The 15,315-nt window shown below is 39.7% G+C and overlaps 1 protein-coding gene across 1 annotated transcript in view; it reads left to right on the top strand.

Moving 5' to 3' along the window:
• Positions 1-12,524, top strand: part of KPNA3 (karyopherin subunit alpha 3) — a 52,602-nt gene extending 40,078 nt beyond the window's left edge. The window contains exons 11-17 of the mRNA XM_080608039.1: positions 2,377-2,508; positions 3,673-3,801; positions 5,602-5,706; positions 5,842-5,913; positions 6,034-6,196; positions 7,269-7,363; positions 9,948-12,524. Coding sequence (XP_080464165.1) covers positions 2,377-2,508; positions 3,673-3,801; positions 5,602-5,706; positions 5,842-5,913; positions 6,034-6,196; positions 7,269-7,363; positions 9,948-10,046 — 795 coding nt within the window. The 3' untranslated portion in view covers positions 10,047-12,524. The remainder of the gene's footprint in view (positions 1-2,376; positions 2,509-3,672; positions 3,802-5,601; positions 5,707-5,841; positions 5,914-6,033; positions 6,197-7,268; positions 7,364-9,947) is intronic.
• Positions 12,525-15,315: the final 2,791 nt, after the last annotated feature.

The raw sequence follows: 15,315 nt of genomic DNA, 5'->3' as shown, positions 1-15,315 counted from the left end.
AAGGGTTACTGAGCTGCTTTTCTACTCCTCCTCCTGTCAGGACTTTGTAATGTCTTGGACTGTTGCTCCCCGTAGTGACCTCCAAATTAGGGAAGCAAAAATGGAACCTTTGCGGTGTGTCTAGGGGTAGGACATAAGGTTGGTGGAGATGTCTTAGGTTATCTGTTTCCACAACGAGGTGGTGGTGTTTCTGCTGCTTTTTTAATGGTGTAGTGGGCATGGCTCCACAAATATTTGCCAACAGTTTAATTTGGGATTTTGCCAGAGTTTTCCCAGTGTAATATGAGTGGGAGACAGCACATGGTGACTTTGCAATTCGTGATTTGGACAAACCTGAATGGAAACTCGTAGTAAAACCAAAATGTATCTAACCTATAGGCTTTTTCTTTTTTCCTGCCAAATTTGAAAGCTTTTTGCAAGCAATGATTATGTGAGAGCTTCTTAAATTAGATATGAGACTATGTGATGCCAGGTTTTGACTGATCTCAATTAGGGTGCCCATCTTTTTGATCCCGAGAGTCAGGTGCTAGTTTGGAGGTACCACTGTGGTCCCAGCCTCTGAGTATTGGAGCAGCAAACCTATCTTTGGAGATGAGTCAGTGATGCAGGTAGGTCAGCCAACAGTACTGTGAGCACTTCTGGCGGCTGCTGCTCTCGTCACCAACAGGGCTGTGGGGCAGCAAACTGGTGAGGCACCATCTCTCACTGCTTCTGCTGCGATACCGGCTCCACTGCAGCACGTTCTGCTGTCCCTGTGGCGTTAGTGGGTGAGGGCAGCAGCAGGCTGTGTCAGGAGAGCGTTAGGTCCGTGCTGTCTGGTCCCTGGAAATGGGTGGAGACAGCCTATGGGACAGGACTTTACAGTCCTTCCCACATCTTCAGTACTATTTAGCTGTCCTAATAGCTGGAAATTTTGGATGGGTACCTCTTTTAAAAGTAGAATGCAGGTGCCTTTATGGAAATAGCAGATGAGGTTTCTTTTGGTTAAGTTGTCAGGGAGGGGAAGCTGGCTCCCAAGTTGCTATTTGGGTGCAAGTTGTGCCGTTCCCATTTGAAGCTCCCTTAAGTCTCAGTGAGCTGGGCCACTGGCTCCTTTTTGCTTACCATGGAGCACTCAGCCTGGGCACAAGCTCTGCCTACAAAGCCTTTCAAACACAAGTTCAGACCATCTGATCTCAGAATATAATTAAGATGCTTAGATTTGGAGCCTGTTGCTCTAAGCTCATCGTGGTAAACCGGATGAGAGCCACATTCAAAAGGTGTTTTAGTACACAGAATATAAAAGGTGCCTTAGCATGCAGAATATAGAGGGAGAATAGGCTAACTCTGCTCTTAATTTAGGCACTTCACTTAAGTGCAATGAATTCAGGCCTTAGTCTTCATTACTATTACAGAGAGCAACTGCTTTGCTTTGGTTTGCAGTGGACATCTACTTAGAAATGCAGAGATCCAGATACCTCAACAGATGACTCCCTCAGTGGGGTCCAGATTTCTTTTCCTGCAGTTCCTAACATCATCTCTAAGTGATGGGATATTACCACTCTTTCTGCTAGCTTTGTTTCTGCTTCAAAAACTTCCTTTAAAATAACAGTAACTTTTGTACCTTTCCTTTTTTTTTTTTTTTGAGGGCTCTCAAATCATCCTTATCGAGTCGTCAGTGATGTAGTCATTACTTTCTTTAAGATACTAAGAGTGCCCTGCATGATAATCATTCCTTTGTGTTTTTTCCCTTTGCTTGAACAGTTGCCACCTTACAATAGCTGTTACTCCTTTAGCTGGTGTAAGAAGTTCTTTGCTGTGGATTTTAATCTCGATATGAAGGCCAAAGAGGATACGTTGAGGATAGTTTGCAGTTTAACTTCAAAACCGCACTATGGATCAGAAATGTTAAAGTGTATATAGATGGATTACATACCATGGGAATTTAGGTATTCTGTAATCAGAAGATAGCACATCTAACAGATTAGGGCAGGGCCAGGAGGCTGGCTCAGTATTGTATTCAGAAAGTTACTAGCATAGTTACTTACCTGAGCTGATCATCAATCTGTGAAATGCAAACCAAGCCAAAAAATTTACTTTAGTCAGGTGATGTGTGCTGTAATTTTATGCACCAAAACGTGGTGTTTAGTTAAAAAAAAAAAAAAAAAGAGGACATAGAAATTATTTTCATGGTACAAATGACCCCAGTTATCATAGGTGTACCTAATAATCTAAAATTCTACAAATCAGTTTGCATTATAGTATTTGTGTTTTTCCTGTAGCGGAGTTGCATGCTTCTTTTTTACCCAGATGTGTGGAATGTTGATCGCTAAATTAAGACTGGGCTATACGGATCTTGCTATTCAATCTATAAACCATGTTCTTTCCAACTTGTAGATTCTTGTGGACACCGTTTGGGCTCTGTCCTACTTAACAGACGGTGGTAATGAACAGATACAAATGGTGATTGATTCAGGAGTTGTACCTTTCCTAGTTCCCCTTCTGAGTCATCAGGAGGTTAAAGTTCAAGTAAGTCTGCTTCAGTGTCTTTGAATAGTCTTTTGTAACCTATTTGCTTTAAAAAATGTGCTTCCAAGTATTTATTAGTGGTGTTCTGAGACGAGCATTTATAGCTACATTTGTTGTAGGTAAACTGAACAAAAATGTTACCTACACTAAGGAAAAAAGGTAATTTAAAATTACATTGAAGTTGTTTTGAGATTTCTTTGATTTTGTTAGTGACAGGTTAAACATTAACTTCCATTGGGTGATTACCAGCGGTGCATTCCTTTTGTGCTCCTAGAATACTTAATGACAATAGGTTTTACATTTTCCAAATTATATATACTCTTTTTTTCTGTTGCCACATGTATGGTTGCAGCATCTGAATAGCTCATGGAAATCAGCTATGATTTTGAGACTTGCTGAATGTTAAAATATTTGCAGATTCTTAGTCCTTTTAGTAGAGTAAATTTCTGGTTATCTACAAAAGGTAGGGTAACTGACCTTGTTTGATTAATTTCAAAAACGAAGGGAAACTTAAAGTTAGTTAATATGTCCTTGATTTTTATAAACTAACCATTGGAATGTGGAAGGGTTTTTTTTTCTATGTCTGCGCATTTATCATGTTTGTTTAGTTTGGACTTTGGATGAGACTTGGCTGTCTTGAAATTTGTCAGGCCAGTTCATTTGATGAAAACAAGTCCCTCCAGTATTCTGTCACTTATAAAGCACTAAATAACTAATACATAAGAGTATAGCGTACATTTTTGAAAGTCAAGTAAGAGTCAATAAGAATAAAAGTAGTCTTTTTTTTTTTTAATACTGCAGTGGAGACCTGAATCGAAAAGTAAGCAATATTGGCAGACATAGTCAAGACCTAGATACATTTATTGTAAATCAGATCAGATACACAATGAATTATTTTATTGTTTTAATACCCTTTTACTTTCTAGTCTTTACACTTTTGGAGTTGGGCTGCAGTGCATCTATTGAGTAAAATTCTGTAGTATGTGTTTCTGTTCTGGTGAAACAGCACCCCTTTTTAGAGTGTAGCTGGCAGGCTGAAGTGCTAAATTGTGTTTCGCAAAGTGTTTTTGTAGAGGCATTTTAAAATGATCTTTGTTTTAGCATAAGTAACAGCAACGTCTTTAACATGCAATTTTTTTTTTCCTTCCCACTTCGGATATTCAGACAGCAGCACTGAGAGCAGTAGGCAACATAGTAACTGGTACTGATGAACAGACACAAGTTGTTCTCAATTGTGATGTTTTGTCTTACTTCCCAAACCTCCTGACGCATCCAAAAGAGAAGATAAACAAGGTATATTATGATCTGCTTCTTCCTAACTTAATCTTGTTGTTTAAAATGTAGAACAGTAGTCTGTAGCACGTTAGAGAAGAATTTCTTATAGCTGTTATCTCTGGGATGTCAGCAATTCTGCATAAAGATGCAGCAGCCTTTGAGGCTGGTGCTTAATTAGGGCTGAAGCCAACCAGGCATACTGGGGATCTGTGCATTGGTGTTGATGCCCAGTGCTTTTTGGGAGGACTGATGGTTTTTGCTTTTAAGTGTGATACTTTTTTTCAGTCTGCTTGCACAGTGAGTAATTGCTGAACTTGCATTAGGGTTTTTCATATGTAAGGATTGTTACTTTGGGTTGAGTCCAGTAAGATGGGTGAGATTGATCCAGTTTTTCCACTCAGCAAAATTAAAGAGGCTTGATGAAATAACACCTTTTTCATTGCGGAGTTTTTTCTCTTCTGTTGTCAGTCCTCGCTTTCAAGGGAGTAGGGAATACCACTGCCCTTTTTTGAAAACTATCCCTGGGTTTCCTCTCCTTCCTTCTGGCAGAGGGAACTTTGCTTCTGCAGAGGACTGGGTGGTATAGGGAGAGTTAGAGGAAAGAATGTGATCAATGGCCTCTTTTCCAGAGCTGTATTTGATGATGTTTTTTGTTAATAATTTTTGTTAATCATCATGCCATCTTTCCCTGCGGAGATGGGACTGGTTGAGGAGGAAGTTTTTTCGTTTCTCTCGCCTTTTGTTTATCTTACACTTATCTTACACTTATCTTTGTCTTTGTTTATCTTTATTTCCCTATTTTAGCTTACCACTGAGGGGAAATCTGTTAGTGAGGAATCTATGTCTTCAGGGCCTGGCAACTGCCAAGAGCACTGAAGAAGTTAATCTTTGACAGTTCAAACAGCTATGATTTGTTTCTGCCTGCCCTTCTAGCACTCAGGAAAGAACGAGAAATGCCAAGATTCAGTGCTTTTGAATGCCAAGAAATGAACTATTATTGTATAAGGGGAGTGTATAAACACCTTCGAGTTTTTTAATAAATGTTGTGAGGAGCAAATAAAAGTCAGATATACATCCCTGGAAAATGGAACCCATTGTTTTCTGCAGTACTTTGTAATTGGCTCTTTGATGGCTTATTAAAGTCTGGTTTTAGTAAAGATTAGAGCTTTTTTAAGATGTTCTCAATTGTCTTGACAAGTATCCCCCATTGTAACCATGAATTTGTTGCTGCCATTAAATGTTATCTATGCTGAGGAACCACCTGAAAGCGATAACTGCTGAGTAAGGTCTGAGGACTGAGAGTCCTGTCCTGTCTGATAATTAATGGGAAAACTCGAATGAGCTTTATAAGCTGTACTTCATGTTTCAGGAACAAAATGGGAGCTGGAAGCACAGAAAGCTACTGCTGAGCTGTCAGGTCAAATATTACAGAAGTCCCTTTTTATATGGGGTTTTACTGATTTTCTTTGCAAAACTGATCAAAAGTTTAAAATGTGGCTGTGATTCCAGCAGCGCAAAGTGGATGTAAGGTTTAAGTCAGTATCACTCCCAGCGAATGGAAACACTCCTTGTGTAAGTAATAATCTGGCCCAGTGAATTAATCATATCAGTTTTGTATTGATCCCCTGCATGTTTGGCTTTCACAGTGCAATAAAGGTTGTGTGCTGGAAGTGCTAGTGGGGAGGAAACCCGGAGGCTCTGTTTAGAGATTGGTCATTGTATGAGTTGAGGATTTGAGGTTGTTTTGTTCGGTTTGTTTTTTTTATCTGTTGACTGTTTTTGAAAAGTGCTTTGCTTTTTTATTTTTTCCATTTTTAGGAAGCAGTTTGGTTCCTTTCCAATATCACAGCAGGAAACCAACAACAAGTTCAGGCTGTAATAGATGCTGGTCTAATCCCTATGATCATACACCAGCTGGCTAAGGTCAGTCAAACTATCAGCTATGTGACTTGTCATCGTCTTTTTATAAACCTGACATGAGGAGTCGGTGATTTTTAATAATAAGCTTGACAGATGTTTCCATGTGGATTTTAATGAGCTATTAATTTTATTCTTCAGGGGGACTTTGGAACACAAAAGGAAGCTGCTTGGGCAATTAGCAATTTGACAATAAGTGGGAGAAAAGATCAGGTATGTGTAGTAGGATTTCAAATTGTCCTGAAAACATTGTACGTGCAGCCATTTGTAAGAAGTAAAATGTTCAAAGCATTTTGGATGCTTTGTTCAAAGGATTTTTTTCCTATTATTTAGGTTGAATACCTTGTACAGCAAAACGTAATCCCGCCATTCTGCAATCTACTCTCAGTAAAGGATTCTCAAGTGGTACAGGTGGTGCTGGATGGTCTGAAAAACATCCTGATAATGGCTGGTGATGAGGCCAGCTCAATAGCTGAAATTATAGAAGAGTGTGGAGGTAAGTGCTTTTTAGGCTTTTTAAAAAATTAATTTACTGAATTTTATTCTGTCTTCTGGCCGTTGTTGATGTTTAGTACAGCATTTTTGTGACCGTGGGCTATTTAAATAAGCAATCGAGACTTTTGCAATGAGGAAAATGACACACTTTCCTGTTTAGCTTGTTTTGGGGATGGTCATGTTGGAGGCAGTCAGTGGAGGAGCTTTCTGTAGCTTAGGTATTTCTAGACTTAAATGAGAATTGTATTTCTTTTCATTTGGCTGTTGCATATAGTTGGTTGTGTGGTAAAACACAATTCTTGCTTTAATTACTGCTTTGGAAGCAGATGTGAGGATCATAATTCCATTAAGACCGAAACAGGATGAGGAGTCAGGCTTTCGGATATTGCAGTCTTAGTATTTACTCAGTATTAACAAAGTATTGCAAACTTAGTATTAACAAGCTACAAGCCTCCCTATTTTCTTCAAGGCTTCCTTGTTTTTTCCCAGTTTGGGACTACAATTTTAGTTGATATAGTAGAGTAAGGTAGCACTAAATGGATGTTTAAGAACTTAGTGTATTGAAAACTTTTCCCTTGTGTATACCACATCCAGTTTGAAAATGGGACTATAGTTTTAAGCTGCTCTTAGCATGAGACTTTGTTGCCTTATTGTTTAAAAATTGTATGCAACTCACAAATAATGCCACTTCCTTATTCATATATGCAGAAGGCACAATGACTGGGACAAAAGCTACATGTTAGACAGCAGAAGTCTTAAAAAATAATTTAAAAATGAAAAAACAAACACAGAAGTACAGAGAATTTTATCTAAAAAGAGAGAAAATTCCCTTATCCTGTGTTCATAAAATGGGATATTCCATGGCATGCAAAGGTTCACAAACTATTTTTTTTAAAATCTTGGAGACAAAGATAGCTATTGTGTAGATAATACTTGGAAACTGAGCTGCATCTTTTTTATTATGTTTCTTTAGTAATCTCTCATGATTTTTCTTGTTTTCTTTTTTTTTTCAAAGTAGTTAGTAACTCACTTTAGATTAAACTTAAAATTCTTCTCCTTTTTCTTTTATCCAGGGTTAGAGAAAATTGAAGCCTTGCAACAGCATGAGAATGAAGACATTTATAAACTAGCATTTGAAATCATAGATCAGTATTTCTCTGGTGATGATGTAAGTATGCTAAGGATTGAAAAGCATATGTGCTGTGCTGTTACTGTTATCGTAGTATGTACGTTGTCACTGTTGCTCAGTTCCAGTTGTGATAATAGGTTGGCCGGGAGGTCAGTTTTCCTGTTCCTTTTTCAGTTCACCTTCCCTTAATTGAAAGTCTTTGAAGAGTTTCTCAATATCAAGAACTTCTGTAGCAACATTATGATGAGTGATCTCGTTTTAGTTAAACAAATTGATTGATGCTGACCTAATGTTATATTGACCTGTACATTGACATGTAATTACTTGTGATTAGAGTCAAAACAGTTCTCTGGCTCTCCTGCTTTGCTTTCTCATACATCAGTCTTAGGAGTGGCGGAGCAGATCCTTAATTTCAGATAGATTACTGTATTTCAGCTCTGTAATTGCTCAGTCTGGATTCTGCATTGAAGAGAGTCATTAAAACCAGAAAACTCTCTGCAGCTGATTGAGCTAGACCATCAGATATTTTCTTGCATCCCGAGTAGACATTTTGACAGTTTGGTTTCCAGCTCTTCCTGCTGCTGGCTGCTTGTGAGTGCCTCAGAAACACTTCAGCAAATAATTTGAGGAGGAATAATGGTTGCCTTTTCTAGGCCTTGTAGGGTGTTTGCACTTCTGCAACCTGGCAGTACTGTGTCTTCGGTTCTTTTGGCTAACAAGCCTCATAAATTGAACTCTTCAGATATCAGCTCTAATTTTATGACTTCCTAATTTTCCATTTATGGTCCCATCGTGCAGCTGTGAGGTTAGTCACCAAAAGTTAAGATCTGTGAAAAGTTCCCTATGCTTTTAATGATTCTGTGGGCAGTGTCTAATAATCTCCGTAATGGCTCTGAGACTTCCGTAGTTAACTGAAGAGCACAGTCTGGTTGGTGTGGGTGGAAAAATACCCCTGTTGAGGTTAGTACTCCCTTTTGTGCATTTACTTTTTACATAAACTGATGTGATTTAGCCTGTGCCTAATTGGCTGAATTTACCTCCTTTACTTGGGAGCGAGACTTTACTTCAAATTATTGCTTATACTGGTAGCACGTGTTCTGGAGTTTCTGAAACTTACTAGGAATTGTAGAAATTCCATAATTGGCAGATTGGAACTAAAACACAGCAACAAACAAATTTTGAGGCAGTAACTGTAAGTGGCAAAATGAACCCTTGTCAGTTTAGTACCAATGCAAACAAACAAGGAAAAAAAAAAAACTGAAACGAAATCCAAATTGCCCGAAGGAGAGAAGAGAGTGGTTATGTTTGCCTCCTTGGTAGTGTTAAGCTTGACTGCCCAGGAGTATTCCTGCCTTCTGTCACTTCAGGAGCTTCTGAGTTTCTGTGTTCTCATAAGATGTTGCTGGTCACTAGATATTCACCCCTTCATTGTTAATCCCAAATGCTCCTTTGCTGAGTCAGCCCTGTAAAGTGCACAGGCAGTTGGCAGGTACTTTAGGACCAGCACTGATAGCTTCCTGACTTGTTTATTTCATAAAAGATAGGAGAACTTCTTTAACATTACTTTGTAGTACCCCTCCAGAAGGCAGAAGTGCTAATTTATCAACTCACAAACATTTGCAAAGCATTCTGAAACCAGATTAGATCTTCATTTGGTAGTGACATGCCCTAGTCTTCCTCCTGCGAATTGTTGATGTCCCCAGATGCCTTAATCCCTCCTTCCAATTTAGCCCTTAAGTCGCCCAAAGTAGAAAGAAACATAAAGACTTGAGGTGTGTCAGTTCAGAAGTCTGCACTACTCCAATGACAGACCTCAGAAACCTCTTTAGACCCCACAAGGGCTCTTATATGTGCTTCCAAAATGACACACAGTTTGAACCAGCGTGTGACTGCTACAGCCTGAATTGTAGGGACGGTGTGTTCCGGGCACGGGTGCTGCTGGTGATTTGGAGGAGGATGGGTAGGGGTTGAAGTTGTGCAGGTTGAGGGTACTGCCACTGGTACTTGTGGTTTCTAGAGGCAGTTATGGCAGTGAACGCGTAAATCCTCACAGCCCTGAGGAAGTTGGATAAAGTTGGGTGCAGATGCCTTGCATTCTATATTCATAAAGTATTTTTGGTTTAAAAATATTTCAGATTGCTCTTACGGGAATTACGTAAAACTGCTCTGAAATGAGTTAGTCTAAATCCTTCAGATCCTAATAGGAGATGCCAATTATTCTTTTAAGCTTTATACAAGTCTTTCTATCAGCTGCTAATAAAAATTTTCATGTTGCAATAAATGGGAGAAAGTACAAAACTAATTTTGGAATTTACATCTAGTGATCAGCCAACTGAAGAAGTGCTGGAAATTGGCATTGAAAATTAAATTGCACTGCTAAAATAGCAACAGCTTTGACTGAGCAGTCTCTAGCCATGTTGATTTTCTGTTCCCCCAATGGTATTAGAACAGAGCTGATGTGTTGATCTTTTTAAACAAAGCTGAGGAATTGAATTGAAAAAACTAATCTAATTTTATTGCAATAATGCTTAATAAATAGATGAAGGTTTGTGAATCTCGCTTACGTGTGCTGGATTGTGCTGGGAATTGGCCTCTGATGCACTTTTGTTGCTTTATTTCACAGATCGATGAAGATCCCAGTCTCATTCCTGAAGCCACTCAAGGAGGTACTTACAATTTCGACCCAACGGCCAACCTTCAAACAAAAGAATTTAATTTTTAAATTCAAAAAAGTGCAGCTTCTCTGTCCCACACCAGTATGAAGCACCACCAGATGGCTACCAAGTGAAGAAACAAAAGGCTCCAAGACACACATGCCTCTTCGTTTTGATGCTTCTAAAGCAAGCCATGTATCGGTCACTTTGCAGTTGCCAAACATCACTATCACATGGACTGTAAATGCATATGCATGATCTCTTAAACTGTTTCAGAATTCTTTTTAACAGTCCCAACTACCTTTTTTTGCCTTTTTCCTGGTGCCACATGCTGACAACCGCAATCTGCAGTTTTGTTAAGAATATTCCATAGTGGTGGCACATTGGCTTTCCACGGAAAAGTAGCTTCTTTGGAAAATGGTGCGCTGTGGATCAAGACACTTTGGTATGATGCGTACATTTTGGAAGACTTTACAGGGGCCCAGTTTGCTCTGAGCCTCCATCATCCTCCTCCACAAACATATTTTCATATACTTTATGTGGAAGAATAGATTAAAAAATGCAAGCCAATTGAATTTCATTGGTGAAACTGAAATAAAAGTAACTTAAAAAAAAAAACACTTGGCAATTGATTAAACACTTAAGTTTAAAGCAAACAAAAAAACTACTTCATCTATCAGTAATTGATGTGTGTTCATTAACTGCCTCAGAAACCAGGGTTGGAGAAAGAACTGTAGATTTGGACTGGTAAAGCTTTGCCATTATACCTAATTTTTGAGAACAGCGAGCCCTATTTGACCACTCACTTCAGCCTGTGTGTTCCTGCTGTTTTGAAGTAATCAAATGCTGTGCATGGTATTTTACCTGAGCTACAAACCTGTTATGGACTTGAACTTCTGTTTAAGCTGAAAGCAAGAATCCCAGACTGTAGAAAAAAAAAAATCTGTCCAAAAATGTATTAGTTAAAAAAGAATCTTGCTTTCAACTTTCAGTAGTCAATATATTTTGTTTTAAATTGATAATTGGATATGGTTGATTTATATTGGGTTTAAACTGTGGAGCTTTCATGTTTACTGTAATTTAGTCTTAAACTATTTTTTACTTAGTAACCAGTGCTTATGATGATGTGGTTGGCAACAAACCAGCAACTACTTAGAAGCGTCATAAAAGCTTCATTCTTGGAGTATTGGAAGAGTAATTCAGAAATTAGTCTCAAATCTTATTCACGTGATTACAAAAGATGCAAACTGGTTGATGTGTGAGGCTGGATGGAAGCTGCCATGATTCAGCATAAACCCGATGTGCAGCGCACATTAAATAACTTTACGTAAGGTATGTGAGGTCATTGCTTTTGGAAAATCGCCTGACCCAGTCATTTTCAAAGGGATTTTGGTATTGCTGGAGCGAAGATCGATACTTGTGAAATTCTGTAAGCTATCACACAAACTGGTTTTGTTGCTGTTGTTTACTGGGTGTAATTTCCCAATGCATTGATGTGAAGGGATAGAAAAATCTAAACTAATTTAGTTATTGGATGTGGGTTGTATTTACTGTGATGAAGATAAGGACAGATGCCATCAGAGCTTTGTGGATCAGCTGTTTTTCCACTGATGAACAACGCATAGCAGGTGTGCATTCATTAAATATATATCTGCCAAGGTGGAGCCACTTTAAAGAGCGAGTTGTCTTGTATCTTAACTTGATACAAGCGTATGTTTAAACTGCAAGATTTTTACTTGCTAGATAATCTGTTTTAATATAGTGGTTTGGCCTCTGATTATTTATAGGTTTTATAAATTTTAGAATCAATTTCTCTTTAAGGTGGCTCAGATTTTTCAACTCTTGTGCACATAAAATTGAGTTGAAGTTCATTGTGCCTTTTTTCTTTTCCCAAAAGTTGAGTTGAAGCTTCATATGGTAACTGCATCCTATTCACACACTATAGTCTAAGATCTTGAAACTGTGTGGTGTTCGCTAAAAAACTAAACAATAAAAAGTCAAAGTTAGGTAAGGTCACAAAGTTCTTGTGAAATTAGAGTTCCAGCAGGTGTTATTGTGAACAAATATTTCCCCTTCTAACTCAATTTAGTTTCCCTATATGCCATATAGAATGACGGTTACCCTGTTCAGCCTGCACTCACTACTATCCTACAGGTTATATACAAATTGATACTAAAACAACAGTTTTCCACTACTGTGAAGATTTGATCTTTTTCTTGCACTCAATGCATTACATTAAAAGTGAACATCGGAGAACTGAGGTAAAGCAAGACAAAGCGTTCGCTCAGTTCCTTCTGTTGTGACCTTATCAGCTTTTGATTGGGATTGCACCATTTCATAGTTAATAAAGGAAACAAAGTATATTGCTGCACTTTTACGTTTTCAGAACAGTGTTTAAAATTGCATTGTTTTTATTATTTTTTTAAACTATCAGTTAAAATAGACTAAAACGTTCTTTCAAAGAGGCATCTAAATGTGTTCCTAATTTTGTATATGGGCTTAGGTTTTGTAACCAATAAAAAGCTGCTATCAAATACTATAAAAAATTCAAGAACTTATTTTGAAAATTATGAAACTGCTTAGTCTTCACAGATCTCGACTTAGGGGTTTTTGTCTTTGACTAGATATTAGTTAGCAGAACTCCGCATCAAAGTTTGACATATGTTACAAGAATGAATAAAGTAAGCTAACGCAGTGATCTCTGAAACGTTGGGTACTGTTCTACTACTGAGTTTTATTTTAGGGAATTGTTTCCCAAACATGTACAGGAGGCCATGGTAAGTGGGCTGCAGCCACTCTGCACAACTGTGTATGAAAGAGTGACTTCTGCTAAAGGTGTGGAGGTGCACCACAGCACCGGGGAGCTCCAGAAACGTGTTTTCCAGGTCCCAGTGCTGGGCTCTAACTGCTGATACCACACGAGTTTTATGATCAGGTGGGCACTGCTCCTTGGTCTTCACCAAGACCAGCCTTAGGCAGGAGGCTGACGTCCCCATGGCTTTCCACAGCCGGGACGGATGGCAGCGTCCCTGACCCCGACAGACAGGGGACCCCTTTGGGGTTCCGCTGAGGTGAGTTAGATTTGGATCTGCATTGCCCAGCAGATAATGTCCCAGCAGGTCCTACCTTGATGGCTTGGAAGATGCTACACTGGAATAAAGAATGCCTTACTTTAGGAGACGTTTTGGAAAGAATAAAACCTGGAGGATATCTTGATGTCCCTCATACTTTTTAAAATATAAGCACTTTCATTTTGTTCGCTTGATCTGCTAAAGCAGAAATGAGAAGATCCACAGACAGGCAAATTAAAAAAAAAAAAAAATCCATCCAGGCCCTAAATACAACCCATTTTGTTATTCTAATCTGATAGTTAATAGTTAATGATTTTGAGTGTGATTCAAGTTGTTCTTTTCTACCAAAGCAGCCTAGTTGTGTTGTGTTCCTTCTGGTTGGTTGCATAAAAAAATGCTCCCTTTCGTGTCACAATTATGCTTCATTTCATACATATGTAGGACAACAAATTACTCCAAACCATATGGAAGCACTTTTCAAGAAGAAAAGGGGGGAAAAAAAAGTAGAAAACTGGGCTCCAACAGGCAAGGTTTTGTCACAATGGCCACCGTCCATCCCCGCTGTCCCTGTGTGCGTTGCCATCCATGGGAGCTGCTCAGATCCACCTCAGCGTTGTCCCTGCAAACTGCTCGTGGAAGTGGCCTCCTGTTCAGATGAGAAGTCAGGAACTGGAGCAGCTGGGACCAAACGCTTCCATTTTCACAATGTTGGCTTAACATTGATGCCGTCCTGTCCGCGGAAGTGGTAGCAGGCAGCTCTGGGCTGTGCTGCTGGGCTGGGCCTGGAGATCTCCAGCACCTTCCTTCTCAGATGGGTTCATGCTAAACCCTTCCTGAGCAGCGTACGGGTTGATAGAGGAACGTAGGGTGGGTTTTTTTCCTACTTGAGCTTAAAAAAAATGTTAGGGACGTTACAGCATTATATATCATTCCTAAGAATATCGTGATTCTTGGATCCCTGTGTTTTGAACTGAAGGAAAGTTAGACTTTACAGCTCTCTGCCTTCATCTGTCAGCCCAGATGATCCCCGTATAAATTACCTGTGTGTGAAGGAGAAGTGAGGTGTTGTAAATATATATATTACATATATGACGGTGTTGTAAATAAGGGGTTAAGGCCTTCTGTTCTCATTGCCAGGGCTGGCCCTAGCTTACAGGAGGAATGACCACAGTGAGGTCTGGCCCCGTCCCTGTCACCATGAAACAGAGTATTCGAAATTAGTTCTCTGGGAACAGCCTCTGCGCCCTTGGGTTTGTTGTTTTGAGCATGGCAGCACGCAGGACATCTCAGGGCATGAAGTGTGCCTTGGGGGAGTCCTTGGAGGGCTTGTCAAATTCTCAAGTTTACGTCAAGCATCTCCAAAGTTTCCCCAAAAATGTGTAGTTTCACCAAAAAAAAAAAAGTGGCCTTCCAGTTCTTGCATCCCTCAGCACCTGTAATCTCCACGTGCCGTGGCCCCGCTGAAATGCTTAACCCCTTGCTGAGAAACTGCTGCCAAACCAACGTGGTTTCAGGGTGTACCTCACTGACAGCAGCACGAACCGAAACGTCCGCGTGCGCTAAGCTTTGCAGGGGTATCGGTACCTGGGAAGGAGTTTTTAGGAGAACTCAGCCCCAGGTCTGTGCTAGTATTATAAAAACTGATGGAAAGGGGAGAAATCTGCTTGCAGTTTTCACGCTTTTAGGTCTGTTTGGTATTTTAGTCAACTTCTGAGCTCTTGAAATACTCCAGGAGTTCTACTCACTTAACCAGTTGCATTTTTGATGATAATTTAAAGGAAAAATAAGAAAGCTATTTGGCACTTAATGATGGGAGAGAAAAACCTGAAAATGTGAATCCTACAGGCTTCAAAACTGAAGGTTATTAAACTCTGGGATTCTTCTTGGCATAAACCTGTGGATTGCTTCCCATGCTCACAGGTGCAGGAATCTCGCCAAGTGTTTTCAGAGCCCTCAAGCCCCTTGGTTTGTTTCTGTCGTTTGCTGCTCTTACCCCAAACCCATCCACCTACTCAAGGACAACTGCTGCAAGCGTGACAATGTCAGGGTTGAGGATCTGGAGGCTTTTTTTTGTCTCCCCTCAGGCAACTGGTAACTTAGGTGAAAAGCTGCCCATTTGAGGCACTGCACAGGGTGGTGCTGAGCTTTGGCTACCACCACCAGCAGAAGCCTGGTGGTAAAAGCCAAGTCAAGAGTTTGGAGCTTCCTCTGGGACTCCTGACCGAGGGAAGCCTCCTGGTGGCATCTCCATGCACATTTGGGGGGC

The sequence above is a fragment of the Anser brachyrhynchus genome (genome assembly GCF_964034855.1).
Source record: "Anser brachyrhynchus genome assembly, chromosome: 1".
Taxonomy (NCBI): domain Eukaryota; kingdom Metazoa; phylum Chordata; class Aves; order Anseriformes; family Anatidae; genus Anser; species Anser brachyrhynchus.
This window is presented reverse-complemented; position numbering and strand designations above follow the sequence as displayed.